The sequence below is a fragment of the Camponotus floridanus genome, unplaced genomic scaffold (assembly GCF_003227725.1).
Source record: "Camponotus floridanus strain SB8 unplaced genomic scaffold, Cflo_v7.5 scaffold32, whole genome shotgun sequence".
In the NCBI taxonomy this organism is placed as follows: Eukaryota; Metazoa; Arthropoda; class Insecta; order Hymenoptera; family Formicidae; genus Camponotus; species Camponotus floridanus.
The window spans coordinates 759,838-780,719 of NW_020229459.1; the positions used below are offsets into that span (position 1 = coordinate 759,838).

General features: G+C 42.5%; 1 protein-coding gene across 1 annotated transcript; it reads left to right on the forward strand.

The window, feature by feature from the left end:
* The first annotated feature begins 951 nt into the window (after window positions 1-951).
* Window positions 952-19,402, forward strand: LOC105259539 (ubiquitin carboxyl-terminal hydrolase 34). The gene is made up of 11 exons (XM_011271526.3): window positions 952-1,446; window positions 2,146-2,242; window positions 2,791-3,136; window positions 3,508-3,805; window positions 3,877-4,620; window positions 5,062-11,849; window positions 11,946-12,136; window positions 13,396-13,573; window positions 13,695-13,861; window positions 14,841-15,511; window positions 15,580-19,402. The coding sequence occupies exons 1-11, from the start codon at window positions 1,404-1,406 to the stop codon at window positions 16,407-16,409; spliced, it is 10,353 nt and encodes a 3,450-aa protein (XP_011269828.1). The 5' UTR covers window positions 952-1,403; the 3' UTR covers window positions 16,410-19,402.
* Window positions 19,403-20,882: the final 1,480 nt, after the last annotated feature.

Consider the following 20,882-nt stretch of genomic DNA (forward strand, 5'->3'; position numbering starts at 1 on the left):
ATTTTCCTTTTCTGGAAGATTTGGTAGATTAAATTATGAAGAAAATAAGATGTAAAATATTTTGCTTGAATTTGAAATCTGAATGAAAAAGAGATGAGAGCATTGTTGTAATTTCTCACTAAGCAATGTAACTGTTACCATATAACTGTTATATAACATATGTTATATAGTTATATAACTTATTTAGTGTTTGTTGGGTATTATATATTTTCACCTTAATATTGCTGGCTAATCGTATCTAGTAAATAAATTTAAATAGTACTCTAGCAAACATCAAGTAACATTTAATTGTTAATTGTAATTTCCCACTCAACAACATATCTGTTACATGTTATATAACTGTAACATGTTTTTAGTGGAAAATTATAACTAACAGTTATACAGTGCCTACCAAAAGTTCCGGGACGATCGAATATTTCATAAACTATGCACTTTAGAAAGAAATGTTTCAGACAAAAGTTGTATGGCTTGAAGGGGGCCATCAGATAGTGGCAATGATTTCACATGTGAGAGTCATTTGAAAGTCACGTGAAGTCACCGCCAATTTCTTAAATGGAACTCCCTATTTTTTATTACACATTCGTGTAGCTTATCTCGAGAGCTTTCCAAAACGCTATAATAAAGTATTTCTTTATTAAGTATTTTTCGAGTTATGAGGCTCGAAATAATTTCTCAATTTTACACAAACCATAAAATATCTAGCAAAATATTCATTTTTCGATTGCCTCATTCCAATACTTTTCTGTACCGAATAATGAGAGGAATCAATTGCCGTAAAGAAAACGCATAGTTGTTTAAAAGAAAAATCCAAAATGTAAATTGCAAATTACATATTTTTTCTTAAAAAACAACGCTCTCATGACACGAGAGAAGAGAATAATACAGTTGGAATTCGCGATTCGCGAACTGAAATCGCTTCCGGGAAAGTGCGCGCGAGCTCGATTTTTAAATCTCGACGCGCCCGGCGATCCAACATGGCGGCGATCAGCTGTGTTCTGTCACAATAGACACTCGCCTCGGCGAACGTTGGATAATTAATTAGCCCGATCTGCGCGGCGTGCGCCGATATCGGCGATCCTTTCCCACGATCCAGAGTCCTCGAGGATCCTTCGCGTCTCCCGCATCGCTCCTCCGTCCCCCGAGTCCCTTTTTTTTCCCTCCCCCGCGACCCGTCCACGGCCAGGCGTCCGAACTGTCCGAAGTGAGCGCCGAGTGGACGCGCAGCGCAGCCTTGCCGCACGAAAGCAATATGGTGGCGATGCTCGGGGACGGTCGAGCGAGCACGGGGGATGTTTAATAATATTGTCACCGTTGTCGCGGCGAGACGTGGATCGGTGACGGGCGCGAGTGATGAACTTGACGTGACCGAGAGCCTCTCGCTGGGCTGAAAGGACCTGGACACCATGTGCGATGTGTGCGTCGACTTTCACGATCTTCTGCTCTCCTGTAAGTGCGAGGATCGTACAGTAGCGCGCTTCCGTTCCCCGATTCTTAACCTATCCCACCCGCGGCTCCCCCGAGGGAGCGGGTCCTGCGCGGGGGGGAGGTCGTCCTGGAGGAGCGTGGTCGACGAGTCCGGGTCGGGAGGCACTTCTCGCGCTGGATCTCCCTCTCGGGAGAAGCAGGAAACCGCGAAATAGCGTCCTATAACCTTAGTTTGGGGGACCCTTCGGTGGCCAAGAACGTCCAGAGCGACTCTTCTTTAGCTTCTCTCGGGCTATTTTATTTATTATCGTCAGCTTCGAGGGAGTCTCGCATTTTTCGAGCCCTCGTCCTGATCCTGGGAGCCGGCTTCCCTCAGGATTTCTCCCTAAAATCGAATTTTCGAGCGTACACGTGTTGCAATGTTTCATCAACACGCTCCTCGAATAATTCCCGTTGAAGTTTGTATTCTTTTCTCGATGACTCTGAGTTTGTATTTTTTGAAAGATTTTTCAATATTTTCGAAAATAATATTGATTAATGTGAAAATATTTTTTTGCGATTTTTCGAAACTGTATATTTATTTATTTATCGAAACGAAAGATGCAATAGAGATATAATTTCTTGCAAATATACTTTTAATTTATGTTACATTAAATTAATTTTAATTTACATTTTCAAAGGAAATTTTTTATTACCATTTCTAACGTTTAATTTTTTCAGATGACGAACGTTCGTCGAAGGAACAGGATGCACTGGCGACGTTATGCATAACGGACGTCGACACGACATTGCATTATGTTAATCAATGGGTGCAAAGGTGTGTTAATTCATTCCATCTCTTATCTTTACTTTTCCTGCAAAGATGACATCCTCAAGTAAAAACCACTACGAAACAATGCAATGACATTTTCAAGACTACAACAATATGTCCCATGTGTGGAAATTTATCGATGCTTAATTTATCACACAGATAAATTATCTAATCAGTTATCTAATCATTAAAACAATTATCGAAATTTATTTAAATTCTGGATAAACATGAAAATTTTTTGTGAAAGCGAATCGCTACAGTGACAAGAATAACTGCTTCACAATAATAACTACTTTAGTGAACACTGCTACTATAATAATGAAAGAATATTAATAAAGTAATAATGATAATAAATAATAAAATAATAATGAAAGAATTTAATCAAGAATATTAATAAAATAATAATGAAAGAATTTAATCAACTTTATTACAAAATATTTATTTTTTTTTATTGATTTTATTGCAAATATTTTTGTTGTTTTTTAATTGATTTTCTTGCAAATATTTAGATATGAAATATGTTTACATCGTGACCCTTTCTTTTTCTTTTCCAGGCAATGTATGTGCTGTTATCGTGAAATTAAAAATTTTGATCGGTTTATAAGACTAACTCAGAGCATCGTACTCTGTACATTACAACAGTTACAAGTGATACAGCAAAATGAAGATGTCGCCAAGGAGGCTGTTGAAGAGGGGAAAGAGGAGGAAGAGAAGAATAGTAAGCGAAAGTCCAGCGATAACGCAAGTGATGCACAAGTGGAAGCTCAGACGAAACAGAGCTGGTCGCAGCAGGATAGGGAAAGATTGTTTCATCTCCTCTCGAAAATTTTTTTATTAAACTTTCCTCTCTATATCGCTATGAAACACGGCGGTGTAATCAATCCTTTAGCTCCTGTCAAGGTAAGACTCTTGTGCGATTCACAGATTATGTTGCTGTTCATTATACACAATTTTTATTGAATTTATTATATTATTTATTATATTATTTATCATATATTAAATATTGTTATTTATTATTATTATTAATTTTATTATCATTATTTATTATATTATTATTATTATATTATTTATTCATTATTTTATTTTATTATTTTATTATATTATTTATTATATATTAAATATTATTATTATTTATTATTATTAATATTATTATATTATTTATCATATATTAAATATTATTATTAATATTATTATTTATTATATATTATATTATTTATTATATTATTATTTTATTTAATTTTATTGAACTTTATAACACTTCTAATTGATAGGACGAAGGTGGCTACTGCGAACCGCACGATCCCGAGGTGCCAGCGCCTTTGATCCGTGCTGTATCTATATTTTGCCATCAAGGAGGCTTTAATTTGATGTCCGCTTGTTTCGATATGGAAAGCACACTGCCTGTTAGCCTTGCGCATTCTATGGTTGCAGTTATTTGTAATCTGAAACTTTGGTTAAACTACGGTAGCGTCATTCAACTATTTATACCATTACGCAGTCGTGTTATGAAGTACATGTGTCGTTTAGGGGACAAGGAATTGCGTACTCCTGCTGTCAGGACAATGGCAGGTACGTTTATGAAGCTAAAAGACTCTCAAGGTTCACGCGATTCGCATTATTCATCTCGTAAACTTTCCTAGATTTCATGTGGAGCGCGGTCAAGGATCCAATAGACGCCGTATTACCGAGCTTCGACCGCGATGGGCTCGACCTGGCATTTAAATACTTTACTAGTACAACTTTGACTATGAGGCTGGCTGGCGTAGCCCAGATAAACGCTCACATCACGGCTTCCAACGAGCTCTGCAACAGCGAGACCGTTGCCGAGGTCGAGCAAGTGGGCCATGCGCTTGCCGCCTGGTTGACCGAGAACAACATTATAGCTCACATATTCGGACCAAACTTACACGTAGAGGTTATCAAGCAGAGTCACATTATATTAAGCTTCCTAGCCATGGAGGGTAGAATTACGTCCTCGGACATGGACACCATGTGGCAAGCCGCGCAATTGAAGCACTGCGGTCGTCCAGTTTACGATCTGTTGGCACCCTTGGTCAAACATCTGGCTCCCACTCCTGTACTTCACCTATACTCTTTGCTAGGAAAACTAGAACCTAAGGATCACACGGAGCAAAGCTTGTTCCTGGCGTCTGCCTTGATCAAATTTATCTGGACGTCCGGTCGTTCGGCTTATCCGAGGGGTCTGGTGATGAAGAACAGGGAAATTTTGAGGAGCACCAGCGGAGTTGGTGGAAGTAGTAGCAGTGATCCGAGTGGTATGGACGGCAGTAGTCCGGAAGACGATGAGGAGGAGCCTAGTCCGACTCTGTCCGATGGACCGTCGCCTAGAAAACAAGCAAGGGCCGATAGCAGCGATGGCGAAGGTAATGTGAAGACTAGAGACCAGGAGACCGAACTAGGCTTGATAGAGTGAAGCCGAACTTTTGATACAGTCGTAAATCAAGGTCCAAGACTCGTATGTCTATCATCAACATCTTTCAGATGTGTAAGGATATTGTACGTATTGCCTCAGTTATAATGAGATAACTATTATTTTTCTAAAATGCTACTACTTACAAAGCACATTTTAAAGTCTTCTTTGAAGTCATTTATTTTGAAATTATTATAAACCAATTACTTCAAGACTCGCGTATTTTTCGGTAGCTTATAAAGTAGCCAGAGCTACAAGTGGACAAATTTGGAAATGATAACTTTTTCGGTACAGTTTGGTGGCTCTAATCAGGCATAGTTCGGTCTCCTGGTTCTAGTCTTCCTAGTACGTAACTTGTTCAATTAAATGTCTAATACGTCTGTTGTATCTTTAGGACATTACAAAGGAAAGAATCTGACGACCACCACCATCGAGTCGAGTCTTAATGAAATCGAAGACTTAAATTCTGAAAAATTTGACTGCAATAGAGAATTGCCTAAAGATTCATCGGCGAGTGCTATTCGCGAGGATATCAAAAATAAGCAGAGCGGATCCGACGCCGAAGCGGACACGGAGAAATCCAATACGGAGGAAATGTTTGTACACGAGAAGAAAAAGCGAAAGATCCTGCGCAAGCGAAAGAGACCGCAGAAGCGTTCCTTGAGCGCCGTTGAGAAAGCGCTGGAAGCCATCGTCGGTCAAGACGATGCTGTGAAATCCAAGGATTTGCTCGTAGATGCGAAAGGCAGAACGGAAGATGTGCTAAACAGCAGTTTGGACGTGGGCGCTTTAACTTCCTTAGACGAATCGAAGAGCGTCGACGCGTTGGACCGCGTCAAGCAACAAGCGATAGCTCTGGACCCAAACGACCAGCAAGTTCCGACCACGGCGGCGCTACTGAGACGCGCCAACAAGAATAAATACATGTCTATAGTGGGATACAACGTGGACCGAGCGGCTGACTCGGCGGACAGTTCACACGACGAGGACGACAGCGACGTGGCGGGGGTTCTCGCTGCCGCGGACGGTCCTGGAGCGGTGATATCTGAACTAGCCGGCCTAGTGCACGCCACCGGTCCCACGTTCCTGCCTTCAGGCTTGGATGAGATGCTCTCCGACGAAGAAGGCTCCTACAGCAGCAGAATATCGAACAAGAGTGAAAAGAACATGGCCGACTTTGACGGCGAGGAAAGCGGTTGCGAGGAAGAATTGGCCCAGTTGGCGGCGCGTCATCTGACCGCTATTCAAATGCAAGCCTATCATCCTCATCACTCGCACTCGGCCATGATTAGAAGATCGGTTTGCCAACCGCCGCAAGTGCGAGCTGCTCGGCAAACGGCCACTAGATTGAGCTCGCAATTTAATCTGGATACAGTTTGTAAGCCAGGTAATACATTGCTGTGGGATCTTCTTCAAGATGACAAGATCGGGCAGCTGGGCGAAGGCCTAGCTTTGGAGGCGGAGAAGGCTCTGTGCAATCTCTTGTGTTTTAACGTCGATCGCTTGATCCCGATGAAATTCATAGAAGGCTGCCTAGAGAACCTGGCGACCAATCATTCCGTGGTTGTGTCTCTAAGATTGTTACCAAAGCTGCTCGCGAGCTTCCAGCAATTTGGTGCGATGGACGCGCATACGATTACGACCTGGGCCGATCGTGAGCGCGGCATGATGAAACATTTCTTCAATAACTTGAAGACGTACACCAGCACGGGACCCAAGAGCAATTTGTATTCGCACCAGACGGAAATACAAGTCAGACTACAATTTCTGTCGTCGATCTTCTCGCCTTTAGGTTCGCCCGATTGCTTCCGTTTGAGTTTAGAACAAGTGGATATACTATGGCAATGCTTATCGCAAGATCCAATCTGCGCGGACGAGCTCTTCAGTTGGTTGCTCAGTCAAGCAAAGTCTACGGAGCAACACGCCTTGGGGATGGATACACTCAAGCATTTATGCATGCGCAAATTACCGAGCCTACCACCGGAAACTATCAGTATGACAGGCCTAAGTCTGTTTCAGCAATTGTGCAATTTGGCGCGCTTGGCTGCGGCGCATCTGGACAGACCATTAAGAGATGTGGACTCGGTAGGTATGGACTTCTTGTGGCGGATCGCCTTGAAAGCGAAAAGCACTGACGTCAGTATGGCAGCTATACAGTACCTCAACGGCTATTACATGTCGCGACAGCTAACGCAAGAGGCGGAGTTTGTTTCCCAGTGCATGACGCATCTCGCGGCGGCCAGCGCCGATCTCGAGAGCAACGAAGAGGCCAGTTTGCGCTGCATACAGCGCGCCCTGCTCCTGCTGAGGACGCACTTGGAAGCTTTTCGAAAACGCTACGCCTATCACTTGCGCCGCTGGGTGTTGGAAGGCAGAGGCGTTGCCAGCCAATGCTACGTAGCTATGAATACATCCGACAAAGGCCAACAATTGAGAATCTTTGTGCAACCTGCTGGTATACCGGAGAAAACGAGTTTCACTCTTCTCAACACCGATTACGTGGCGGATTTGCGAGCTGAAGTAGCCAAATGGTGGGACGATACGCAGAATACTCAAGAAAAGTCCGCGGTTTCTGCGAACGCCAGCCAGAATGGCGGCTCGGTTTTGGGATCGTTGCTTACAGATGGTCCCATCAGAATGATCACTCAGGGGCAAGAATTAACTATCGACTTTGACGAAAAGACCCTGCAAGAAATGGGCTTCAAGGATGGACAATTGGTATTTATTTCACCTGGTGCCAGTAGAGGTAACGGTGGCGGTGGTCGCTGCAGCAAACGGGACATGGATTCACCCTCACTATTACCACCCCCTCCTAGAGAATCGTTGCCAACCTTACTGTTGCTCCGACCGCAGTACTTTGAGCAGCTGTTTACGCTAATGAGAACACTCAGCGCGATGAAGACGACCGTGAAGGGTGGGCAAGAGATACCTCATACGAAGGCGCAAGTACTCTCGAGGAGGGTTTGGGACACGCTTACTCTGCTACCGACGAGCCCAACTTTATTGCGAGGTTTCCAAAAACTCGGCGAGACATCCCTTCAAGAACTACTCGATCCGGCGAGTCCGCAAAAGCTGATGTATTCCCTTTACATAGTCGAGTCTTTGAGTCGACGAGGTACGACGAGTCAACCGTCATCGAGCAACTCCACCGCTTCATCAACCGTTGCGTCGGCTCATCAAGGTGGCGGGGACGCGGACGACAATCAGGATGACAAGGAGAAAGACGTGGCTTGGTCTACGCTGTTTGTACAACACGGTGGACTCCGACACCTCTTCGATATCTTTATGTCAGGTTGTCTGGAGCAGGGAGATGGCAGCGAATGGCAGCAAGATTGCCTCGCCAGTTTGTTGAAGCAACTTTGTCATCTGGGCGTCGTGAAAGAGGAAAAGAAACGCAATAAAACGGACAAGCCGCTGTTGGTGCCCAAGCTGAGCGAGGCCATGCTCAGAATGATGAATGTGGACACAGTCATGCCAAGGATAACGAGTATTTTAAATGACGCCTCGTTACCACTCGATCCAAATCATTACAAGACCGGACTCTTTGGACGATCACAAGTGATACATTACGCCATGGCGCTGTTGGTTTGCTGGGTGCACAGCAATCCAACGGTACGACAATATCTTTTCTCCTCGTCCGAGCCTTTCGGGAAAACATGGCTGCGTAGACTGATACTGGAAGATCCCGAGCCAGCAGTGAGACGCGAGGTATGCACGGCTCTATACAAACTATGTTTAGGTAGCACTGGAGTGGAGGATGACAACTCGGAACAGATGCCGGGGTTGATAGTACCCATGTTAAACACTCTGCTGGAGCATCTCGTGATCGCCGAAGCTATGCAACCCTCTCACCGCAAACCGGACTTGCCCCTGCATCTGCATCCAGTCCTGGACGAGGGAAAGGAGCCCTATGGACCAGCTTGTAAGGACTACTTTTGGTTGGTATGTCGCCTGGTGGATTCTCTGCCGGACGAGGCGATTCGAGAAAGTACGGACGAGACTTCCGGCACGACTATCGACCTCGAGGCGCTGGCCATTCGCGTGATCGACTCCGTACTCGATCGGGGACACCTGGAGACGCGGCACAACACGGTGGAAGACGACGCTTTGGTTGGATTGATTAATCTCACGTGCAACATCATGACGCATAACCCTCCCTGCAAACAGGGGAAGATCGGGCAGAATCTGTTGGACCAGGTATTCGACTTTCTGTTTGCCTTGCCGAATCCACGGAGCAAGCACGTGCCCAAGTGTAAGAGCCAAGCGTCCAGGTCGGCCGCTTTCGACCTTCTAGTCGAGCTGGTGAAATCGGCGCCTGATAATTACAGAATCCTGCACGAGAAGTTACTTGCCCAGCACCGTCCAGGACCGCATTCTCCGTACCCGTGGGATTACTGGCCCCACGAAGATGGACGCTCCGATTGCGGCTACGTAGGCTTGACGAATCTTGGCGCGACGTGTTACATGGCCAGTTGCATGCAACATCTGTACATGATGCCGCAGGCGCGCGTGTCCATCCTGGGCGCTGATTGCAGTCGTGCCAACAAGCATCAGCTGACCCTGCGAGAACTGCAGAGGATGTTTGCGTATCTATTAGAGTCCGAGAGGAAGGCGTACAACCCGAGGAGCTTCTGTCGCGTGTATACGATGAACCACGAGCCGCTGAACACTGGCGAGCAAAAAGACATGGCCGAATTCTTCATCGATCTCGTCTCCAAGTTGGAGGAGATGACCGCCGACCTGAAAAACTTGGTCAAGACGCTGTTCTGCGGCGTGATATCCAACAACGTCGTCTCGCTCGATTGTGAGCACGTTAGCAGGACCCTGGAGGAATTCTACACCGTCCGTTGCCAGGTGGCGGACATGAGGAACCTCTACGAGAGCTTGGACGAGGTCACGGTCAAGGATACGTTGGAGGGCGACAACATGTACACGTGCTCGCAGTGTGGGAAGAAGGCGCGCGCTGAGAAACGAGCGTGTTTCAAGAAACTCCCTCATATATTGTGCTTCAATACGATGCGCTACACCTTCAACATGGGCACCATGTTGAAGGAGAAGGTCAACACGCACTTCAGCTTCCCTCTTAGACTCGACATGTCCGGTTACGTCGAGAAGAAGCTGATGCCGCAGCATTATCAGGACGAGAAGAAGGCGGTGTCGTCCGAGAAGAGAAAATCCGAGAACGATGGCCACTCGAGATCCTTACTGGTGGACGACGTGGAGGACCAGGTACAGCAGGAGGAAATGGAGCACTATCAATACGATCTGATCGGCGTGACTGTTCATACGGGGACTGCGGACGGTGGGCATTATTACAGCTTCATCAGGGATCGCACGTCCCCCAACAAGGACAAGTGGTTCCTGTTCAACGACGCCGAGGTCAAGCCGTTCGATCCGAATCAGATCGCGGCCGAGTGCTTCGGCGGCGAGATGACCAGCAAGACGTACGACTCGGTGACGGACAAGTTTATGGACTTCAGCTTCGAGAAGACCAATTCGGCGTACATGTTGTTCTACGAGTGGTGCGCCGATCCTGGCGACACGAAAGAAGAGGAGGCTACCGTGTCGAGTCCCACAGCTGATAACAGTGCGGATAATAACAGTGGACGACCGTCGTCCTCGTTGGTGCGCAATAACGTCAACAAGCTGCCGCCGCTGGAGCTCAACAAGGAGCTGGAAGACTGGATCTGGCAGGACAACATGCACTTTTTACAGGACAAGAATATATTCGAGCACACGTACTTCGGATTCATGTGGCAGGTATGCGGCTACATCCCCCAGACGCTGCTGTCCGTGCAGCCGGACATCACGGAGATGTCCGCGGAGCTGTCGACGTCCTTCTTTATGGAAACCTTCATACACGCCAAGGAGAAGCCGACGATGGTGCAGTGGGTGGAACTGTTGACGAAACAATTCAACGGATCGACGGGCGCTTGCGCGAGGTTCCTCGAGCGGATGGCCGGCGACTCGTGGTGGCCTATTCAGATTCTAGTCAAGTGTCCTAATCAGATGGTCAGGCAGATGTTTCAGCGGCTCTGCATCCACGTGATTCAACGATTGCGCGCTACTCAGGTGCCTCTGTATCTTCTCTGCGACGAGGAGAACGATGTCAACACCGTGGGCACGCGATCCTGCGTCACGCGATTCGTCAGGATGTTGCTGTCGCTGATGGAACACGCCAAGCAGCACCTCAAGCATCTCACCGAGTACTTTAGCTTCTTGTACGAGTTCAGCAAGATGGGCGACGACGAGGCTGTCTTCCTCATCAGGGTGCAGGCCATCTCTACGATGGTGAACTTTTATCTCGGACACAAGACGCACGAGTTCGTCGACGCGGTTAGCGAAGAGGAGGAGGAGGAGGAAATAGTGACCGTGCCTTCGGAGAAACTCCGACCCGCGTCCCTGGATAAGATGATTATGTTGATTGCCTACTTGGTCGAGCGCAGCAGAGGCCAGGATCATAGACTGGCCCTGTCGCCAGCGGATTTGAGCGCCGTGGCAGGTGGCAAAGGCTTCCCCTTTCTGTACCAACAAACGAGGGACGTCATTAATCTCACTCAGACCAGAAACTTGATTCAATCGTTGTGCCGTTGGAACGATAGACTAGCCATACACGTCGTCACGATGATATTCCAGGCGATAATGAAGCACACGGACGTATGCCAACCCTTTTTCAAGCTACTAACCCTTTTGACGGAGAGCTCGGGACTAAGCGGGCTGCCCTGCATGACCCAACTGATCCTGGGTAGGGTCTGGGAAGCGGCGAGAGTCGCTCCTCATGGCGCCCTCGAGTGGTTGGCTCTCGCGGTGACGAGGAGCAAGCTGGCGCACGCCTGGGTCCTGCAAGGACTCGACACCTGGCTCCAGCACTTCCTCCTCGAGCATTCCAATCAGAGAGTTCGTTCAGCCGCAGCCTTTCTACTGGTGTCATTGGTCCCTTCCACCCACTTTCGACAGGGTTACCGCACCGCTCATCGGCTCAATCTTGGCTGCAACTCGTCCAGAGAGCTCCAACTGTCACCGGAGGCTACTCTGATCCTGCATCAGATATATACGGCGCTCTTGAGACTACTGCAACCCGCGCGACATTACATCGACATACAAACTCACGGTACAATGAAACTCACTGCCTACTTTGCATTGCTCACATACTGCGTAGTCTCCAAAACCGAAAAGTTAATGGTGAGTTAATGTTGGGTGATCCTCTCTTGTAGAGCAAGAGAGAGAGGTCTAGCGAGTCTGAGTGAATAGATAAATGTCTGATTGCTTCATTCGCAGTTTGGGCAGTATCTCAATGACCTATGGACGCTTTTCCACCCGAAGCTCTCGGAACCGAGTATCCCGGTGCATCACAACAAGCAGGCGGTTCTCTTGTTCTGGTATCACGTCTGCTCCGATTGCCCAGAGAATGTCGCTATGATACTCCACAATCCTCACATAACTAAGAATATTGCATTTAATTACATATTGTGAGTATCACACACTTTGTCATCTGGTTCTTACATCTCCTGAATTTTTATGTATTTTGCAGAAATTTTGTTTTTAAACAATTATTACAAAATTGTGTCGCTTCCCAGCAAAACACCAAGTATCATTTATATCACTGTTGATTGTAATTTCGACAATATAATAACTAACAGTTATACAATTGTTATTTGGGGTTTGCTGGGTTATACAGGGTGTCCCATTTTAATCGATCACCCCGTATAACTTTTTTAATTTTGATTATAGAAAAAAATGTTTCAGACAAAAGTTGTATGGCTTGAAGGGGGACATAAGATGGTGTCATTGATTTTATCTTGAAAAGTCGTTTGAAGATCACGTGAAGATCACCTCCAACTTTTCAAATGGGACACCCTATATACTTTTGCATATTCTCGTAGCTTACCTCAAGATCTTTTTAAAACGCTATAATGAAGTATTTTTCTATTGAGTGCTTTCCGAGTTATGAGACTTGAAATCATTTCTTAATTTTACATAAATCGTAAAATATCTAATAAAATATTCATTTTTCGATTATCTTACCTTAATATTTTTACGTATAAAATAATGAGAGGAATCGAATGGTGTAAAGAAAACATGTAGTTGTTTTTTAAAAAAAATGTGTAACTTGCAATTAGCAATTACATATTTTTTCTTAAAAACAACTGTGTATTTTCTTTACACCAATCGATTCCGCTCATTATTTTGTACATAAAAGTATTAAGGTAAGATAATCGAAAAATGAATATTTTACTAGAAAAATGAATATTTTACTATTTTACGGTTTATGTAAAATTAAGAAATGATTTCAAGCCTCATAACTGGAAAACTACTCAATAAAAATATACTTTATTATAGTGTTTTGGAAAGCTCTCGAGATGAACTATAAAAATATCCAAAAGCATATATGGTGTCTCATTTAAAAAGTTGGAGGTGATCTTTATGTGACCATCAGATGACTCTTCAATGTCAAACTAATGACACCATCTTATGCCCCCCTTCAAGCCATACAACTTTTGTCTGAAACATTTTTTTCTACAAGCAAAATTAAAAAAGTTATTCGGGGTGATCGATTGAAATGGGACACCCTGTATGAAAGAGATGTATAAAAGCACATGTGCAACATGATGTATTCAGCCTGTATATCATTCCAAAGACTGTAATCAAATGCACACAATTACTATTTAAGACACATGAGAATTAATTTTCTTTTTATATTTAACAAATTGCATCTTGTTCATTGTAGAGCTGATCACGAAGACCAGGATGTCGTGCTATTTAACAGAGTTATGTTACCCGCTTATTACGGCCTCTTGCGACTTTGCTGCCAGCAATCGCGCACTTTTACAAGACAATTGGCCGCGCATCAGAATATCCAATGGGCATTCAAAAATATCACTCCTCATCCTACTCAGTATTCAACCGTAAGCTCTTCAGAGAATCACTTATTAAGCGTAGAGGTTGACGTTATTCGGATCAATTTCTATTTAGTTTGCTCGAATAACATTTTGCTGGAAATCTTTCCTCAAACCGGTCCTTCCACAGGCGGTGGACGAACTGTTTAAACTGATGCAGTTGTTAGTCGCGAGACATCCTGATCAAACGGAACAAGAAGAGGCGGAGATCGCATCGTTCAGGAGAGGCACGCTGTCCTCTTACTTACAAGGACTCGATGGTCGTTCATGCTGGGCAACTCTCATCTCTGCTTTTCGGTATCATAATGATTATAATTGTATCTTCTACGAAAAATATGAGAGAACGATATACAGGGTGTCCCATTTTTAAGGACCTGCTCAAATATCTCAGAAACACTGCGTTAAATCGAAAAATGTTTCAAATAAAAGTTGTGTGGTTTCAAGGGGACCATAAAATGGTGGCAAAAATTTAACCTTGAATAGTTACGTGAAGATCACCTTCAATTTTTAAATGGAATCCCATATTATTTATTACATATTCTTGTAGCTTATCTCGAGAGCTTTCCAAAACACTATAATAAAGTATTTTTTCATCAAGTACTTTTCGAGCTATGAGGCTTGAAATCATTTCATAATTTTTTTACATAAACTATAAAATATCTTGTAAAATATTCATTTTTCGATTATCTTATCTTAATACTTTTATGTACAAAAAAATGAGAGGAATCATTTGGTGAAAAGAAAACATACAGTTATTTTTAAGAAAAAATATGGAATTGTTAATTGCAAATTACATATTTTTTCTTCGAAACAATTATGTGTTTTCTTTATACCAATTGATTCTTCTCATTATTTTGTACAAAAAAGTATTAAGGTAAAATAATCGAAAAATGAATATTTTACAAGATATTTTACGATTTGTAAAATTGTAAAATTAAGAAATAATTTCAAGCCTCATAACTCGAAAAGTACTTGATGAAGAAATAGTTTATTATAGTGTTTTGGAAAGCTCTCGAGATAAGCTACACGAATATGTAATAAAAAATAGGCGGTTACGTTTAAAAAATTGAGGGTAACCTTCACGTAATCTTCAAGTAACTATTTAAAGTCAAATTAATGACACCATCTTATAGCCCCCTTGAAGCCACATAACTTTTGTTTGAAACATTTTTCGATTTAACGCAGTGTTTCTGAGATATTTGAGTGGGTCCTTTAAAATAGGACACCCTGTATCTTAATATTGAGACTGTATCATCTAATCTTTTCCTCTTTTCAGGATTCTTATCGAATCGGACGACGATCGTTTATACGTTGTTTACAACGGTGGCTTGAGCATGGCCCTCGAAGCATTTCACATGCTGCATATAATGTATCACGAGGCTACGGCTTGCCACGTTGCCGGCGACCTGGCCGAATTGATCGCCATTATTGTCGAGCTCGTGCGATGCGTTCGTACCGCGAGAGACGGACCGGACGCCAGAAACATTCTCGCCAACTGCAAAGAGTGGCCCGATATACTTCGCAAGCTGGCAACCTTACTGAACACGTACAACCCCCCGGACATGAGAAACCTGGCTATAGACCTTTTAAAAGAGCTGGTAATGCTCGTTCCTGCCGAAGCAATACTGATCCTAGCGCCATTACTCTCGCACTGCCACGCAGCCCTTCAGGAATCCCACGCCGCAGTCCCGCCCGGGCCGTATCTTCCGCGAAGATCCACTCCGCCTGGGAAGATGCCCACCAGACCCGCCAGGCCCATGGTGCAAATGGCGGTGCCCCATTCTCAGCTGGAGGCGTCGAAAGGAGTGGATCCGGAGTACGATAGCGCCCTGCTTGAATTTTACTTACCTTATCACGAACTAATAGATGTCATGTGTAGATTGGCGATAAATAACGATTGTATGACGGACGCGTTAGTGAATTTGAGCGCTATGCTCGGCTTCGAAGGTGAATAGTGATAGAAACTAAACGCCACGCGAGAGTAGCGCCAATTCTAATTCATCTTATGTTTGCAGGTGTACCTTTGCACTTGGCTCTGTTTCCTAGGTTGTGGTTAGATGTACACGCCGCTACACATATAGACAGAAAGCATATAGCGTCACTCCTATGTTCTTCCTACACGGTAGATTACGTGGACGCAGTGTTGCTAGACGAGAGATCGTCGTTAGGAGTGCCGGCGATACACGCCTTTCTCAAAACTTTCTTTCCCAAGCTGGCCGGCCACGTGCTGACCGAGCAAACGTGCTTGCTCATCGACAACCTGGTCAGCTCGTTGACGGCGATGGTCGAGGCGGTGGACGTCGAGGCGTCGGCGCACAGGCTGACCGGGGACCTGCGCGCCCTCGCTCTCGTTTACAGCAGCAGCACAAGACTGAAGCCATCCTCCAGCCTGTTGCCGGCCCTGGAGACCCTGCTGTCGCGAACACGGACTATCACGGTGAAGGAGAGCCGTACGTCGTCGGACGTCGAGTCGCCTTCCAAGCGGCGTAGATTGTGCGGCGACGGTCAACCGGTCGACAAGGACCTGTGCGCGCCCATCAACGATATCGACATGGAGAACAATATCTCCGAGGCGGAGCTGGACAAGGCGGACACGGTCAACGACACGATGTCTTCCGACTCCGGGGACGACAAGGCCGCCACTGCCAGGCACAAATCGGGCAACGTTCAGGCGGAGACGATCGCCACCAGCGGCGCGGTCTCGCCGCCTCGTCTGGTCACCACCGCCAACAGTTGTACAAATCAGTTGCGCTGCTCGTTGACCAACGTCTCGTGGCTCGAGATGCTGGAGAAGACCATCGTCGATCTTCAGACAATCGTGCAAGTGCAAAGCAAGAGTAACTAATGCAATTGCGACATGATACGTAGGCAGATATACTGACAGCTACGCTGCCACACGAGTAACGGGACGCACGACGATCAGCTGCACGACGTGTAAATGTGTGCGATCCTCTGCGCTGATAGGGTTTTACGCTTCTGCGTGTGTTTGCGCTCCTCTGAAATTGGATATAACTTCATTCACAATATGTATCGTATGTATGTATCGAGTCCGACTGCGATTTACTTTCCAAATATAGAAGAATAAGATATATTTTCGTTATTTTTCGTGACTTAAGAGCTACGTTAGGTTGAAATGCATCAAATCGGGAGGTCGTATCATACTTTTTTTTTTTTCATCCGCACACGTTCGTTAGTGCTGTGAGATAGATTGCTTGCCAAGACTCGAGCACTCTAACGTGCAATATACCGTACACCGTTCAGTATTCAAAAAATTAAAATATGAAGGATGTTGGGAATTTTTCAAAGGCATTTCTTGCAAATCTCGCTATCTCAAACAAACTTTATTGACGCTGCAAATTAATTAATTTCATCAATTTAATTTCGCTTATGTACGAAAGGAATCACAGGGTTTAAGAAATCGTTCGAGTAAGGACAGATGAGACACGGTACGTTTGATTGTTGGCGCAAAAATTTCCTCTGCATCCCTCTTGTTCGTTTCGTTCATTTTTTGACACGCATGAAGTCTCGAAAAATATTCATTTCATCAGCAAGAATGATTTTAGACATTTGTTTTCTGGAGCCGTTATCCTACAAATTTGTCACGCGTGCACAATCAGATCTCTTATTATTCCGTCGATAAGATTCGTCAATTTTAGGCAAAGGTTTCATTGATTTTCCATTTTTCAAGCCAACTATTTTGTTTTCGGAAAAGACGAAATCAATATTAATTATTATCAATCAATATTAATTAATTTATTTCCGTTTACGCGCACAATACCTAGTGTACATTATTACTAAGGAAAGACAAATAAAAGAGAATTCATTGATACATATTTATTACGGCAATTTTGATGCAGTATCTATAACTGATACATGAAGATAATCCTATACGTAAAGAAAATCCATAGCACATTGTTGTAATATTGCGGAAATATTACAATGTTGCTCCAATATTGCTGCAATGCTTACAGAAATGTTGCTGCAATATTGTTGTAATGTTTACAATGTTGCTGCAAATATTTCTGTAATGTTACGACAATGTTGCTGCAATATTTCTGTAATATTTACAACAATATTGCTGTAATGTTTACAATGTTGCTGCAACATTGCTGTAATGTTTACTGCAAATATTTCTATAATGTTACGACAATGCTGCAATATTGCTGCAATATTATTGTAATGTTTACAGCAACGTTGCTGTAATATTGCTGTAATGCTTACAGCAATATTGCTGCAATGCTTACAGAAATGTTGCTGCAATATTGTTGTAATGTTTACAATGTTGCTGCAAATATTTCTGTAATGTTACGACAATGTTGCTGCAATATTTCTGTAATATTTACAACAATATTGCTGTAATGTTTACAATGTTGCTGCAACATTGCTGTAATGTTTACTGCAAATATTTCTATAATGTTACGACAATGCTGCAATATTGCTGCAATATTATTGTAATGTTTACAGCAACGTTGCTGTAATATTGCTGTAATGCTTACAGCAATATTGCTGCAATATTACAGCAATGTTCTGTGCCGTATAAGACCTCGTAATTTGTACGGAGCGTTAAAAGTTCAAGTTCTTTATGGATTAATGTAAGATCTGATGACAAAGTTTGTTAGTATATTTATTTATATTATTCAGCGCTTCGACGAATCGAATGTAAGCTGTTTTTTTTCCATTTCACACCGCTTAATTACGTCTTTTTTTACCCGACAAATGTCTCTCAAACTTTTGTTGTAAGCGACCGCAACTTTTCTACAGTCGCCGGCCGGCTCTCTCTCTCTCTCTTGCGTTAAAACACGTTTACATTAAATCCACATCTCACATCACGAATGAACAGAAAGTCGCGAGACATTTTCAACAAGCTGAGCATTCGAGCCAAAATGTATTTATTCCCGAAGGTCAGCTGGAAATCACTTTTTCATGGCGTTCTCATAATCGTCGAGCTTGCCGGATAATGGTACTAAGAATAGCGTCGTCTAATTATTAAAAATCATGCTGCTTCTGCATCGCAGTTGTACCTCGGAGTGAAATATATATGATGGAAGTGTGTATAGTCTACGAGGGAGAGGTTTATATAATTTCCCGCCTGTCATCCGCGATACGACTGCAATGCTAGATCAGGAACTTGGAGGAGAAAGCTCACGGGGAAGATGCGCGTGTACAGATATGCTGGTCGACTGTTTAATAGAAAACTTTATTCCGCATTAATAACTAACGCTCTCGTTCTCTAGATGTTCCGTAAGCGACTTTATATATGTATATGTTGCCGAATCCGAGGAAGCAGACGCGTTCGATAGGCTCGTGCACGACGATAAAGCAAGTGTCCGCTTGATGCAGTGTATATTATCTTAAATGTGTCGCTACATTCGATGTACTTGTAACGAAAATGAAAAGAACGGAAGAAATATCGGCTCTCTCTCTCTCTCTCTCTCTCTTTCTCTCTTTTCTCCACGAAAAATGCGTTTATTCTAAACTTTGATTAGCATGAAATTATATAAGCATTATACGATGAAAAAAGCGAGAGAGGAAGGGGATAATTAACAAGATAGGTAAACTGTGGAAAGTGTATTTAAAATGAGAATCGCAATTAAAGTCGGCGATTTTTAATTGCGATTAGATTTATATATTTAATTAATTCTTTGTAAAATAAAGAGTCGATATAAAACAATTAACTTTAATTACTTTTAATAAATTAATATTAATTTTAATAAATTAATATTAATTTTAATTAATTTAATCCGCGATCAATCACGTCGACGTCAAGTATACATACGCAGAATTTCCACAGTTCTATGGCGAATATTTGCTTAATAAAAGCTCCGTTTAAAGTGTATGTACGTGTATATAAAATATTAATATTAATCATTAATATTTTATAGAAAATATTTTATATAAAATATATGTAAAATATTTTATACTTAAAATATTTAATTATAAAATATTTTAAATATTTTAAATAAAATATTTAATTATAAAATATTTTATAATTAAATTTTATTTAAAATATTAATATTGATATTTTATGTCTACGTATACGTTGTACATATATATACGATTCACTTGGAACAGCGAATTTTAATTTTGCAAAAAATCCGAAAAATCATTCGCACATCAATTAATGCATGAAGAAAAGATAGAAAGAAGAGCATTTACATATTTCAACATTAAAATATGATGGCACACGTAGCATATTTGTGCTCTCGTTGACTTTTGACACTCTCGAAATATCGGCAACGATTTATGAACGGTGCACGTTTGAAGATAAAAAGGCACTCGCGACGATGAGAAAAATGTTTATCAAGACTGTGTAAAAATTTTTAAGCGCACATTTTTAAGCGATACATTGAACTTTTTTTTCCCGTTTTTCATTTAGTCCATCCCAGCCGCGGAAATCGTTCTGTCAGGGTTTACATCTTTGGCCATGTGTCCACGTATTCTCGTTTTACCTATTCATTATTCATTAAGATGTATAGTTTTTTTTTCGAGCGATATATAATATAATAAAAGTCTCCTCATTTTAAAATGAAACATCCATGTATTCTGCCGTACATCCCGTCAGAAATATGTAGGACTATGATCTTGAAGATGGAGTCGTCCAATTGTTGACGATGAGAAAAAAGTGATTCTATAAAAAAAAAAATAAGAAATTTAATTTGAAATTTTTCCTTTATACACATTAGCTTTATTTTTCGGAAAACCCATTTTTGGAAATTGACGAGTAAAGTTTCAAAGTTTTGTTCAAAAGAAACTTGAATCAATTGGTAAAGAAAATTAGTAAAGAAAACACATAATTATTTCGAAGAAAAAATATGTAATTTGTAATTAACAATTACATATTTTTTCTTAAAAACAACTGTGTGTTTTCTTTACACCAATCGATTCCTCTCATTATTTTGTACATAAAAGTATTAAGATAAGATAATCGAAAAATGAATATCTTGCTAGATACTTTATGGTTTATGTAAAATTAAGAAATTATTTCAAGCCTTATAACTAGAAAAGTACTTAATAAAAAAATACTTAATTATAGTGTTTTGAAAAGATCTTGAGGTAAGCTACGAGAATATGCAAAAATATATAGGGTGTCCCATTTAAAAAGTTGGAGGTGACCTTCACGTAATCTTCAGGTGATTCTTCAAGATCAAATTAATGGCACCATTTTATGTCCCCCTCGAAACCATACAACTTTTGTCTGAAACACTTTCTAGTAAAACTGTTCCTTATCGAGATATTCGATATAATGTCGAGTGTCATTTTTTTAACACCCAGTATAACAGTTATATAACAGTTATGTAAATGTTACTTGGTGCTTGCT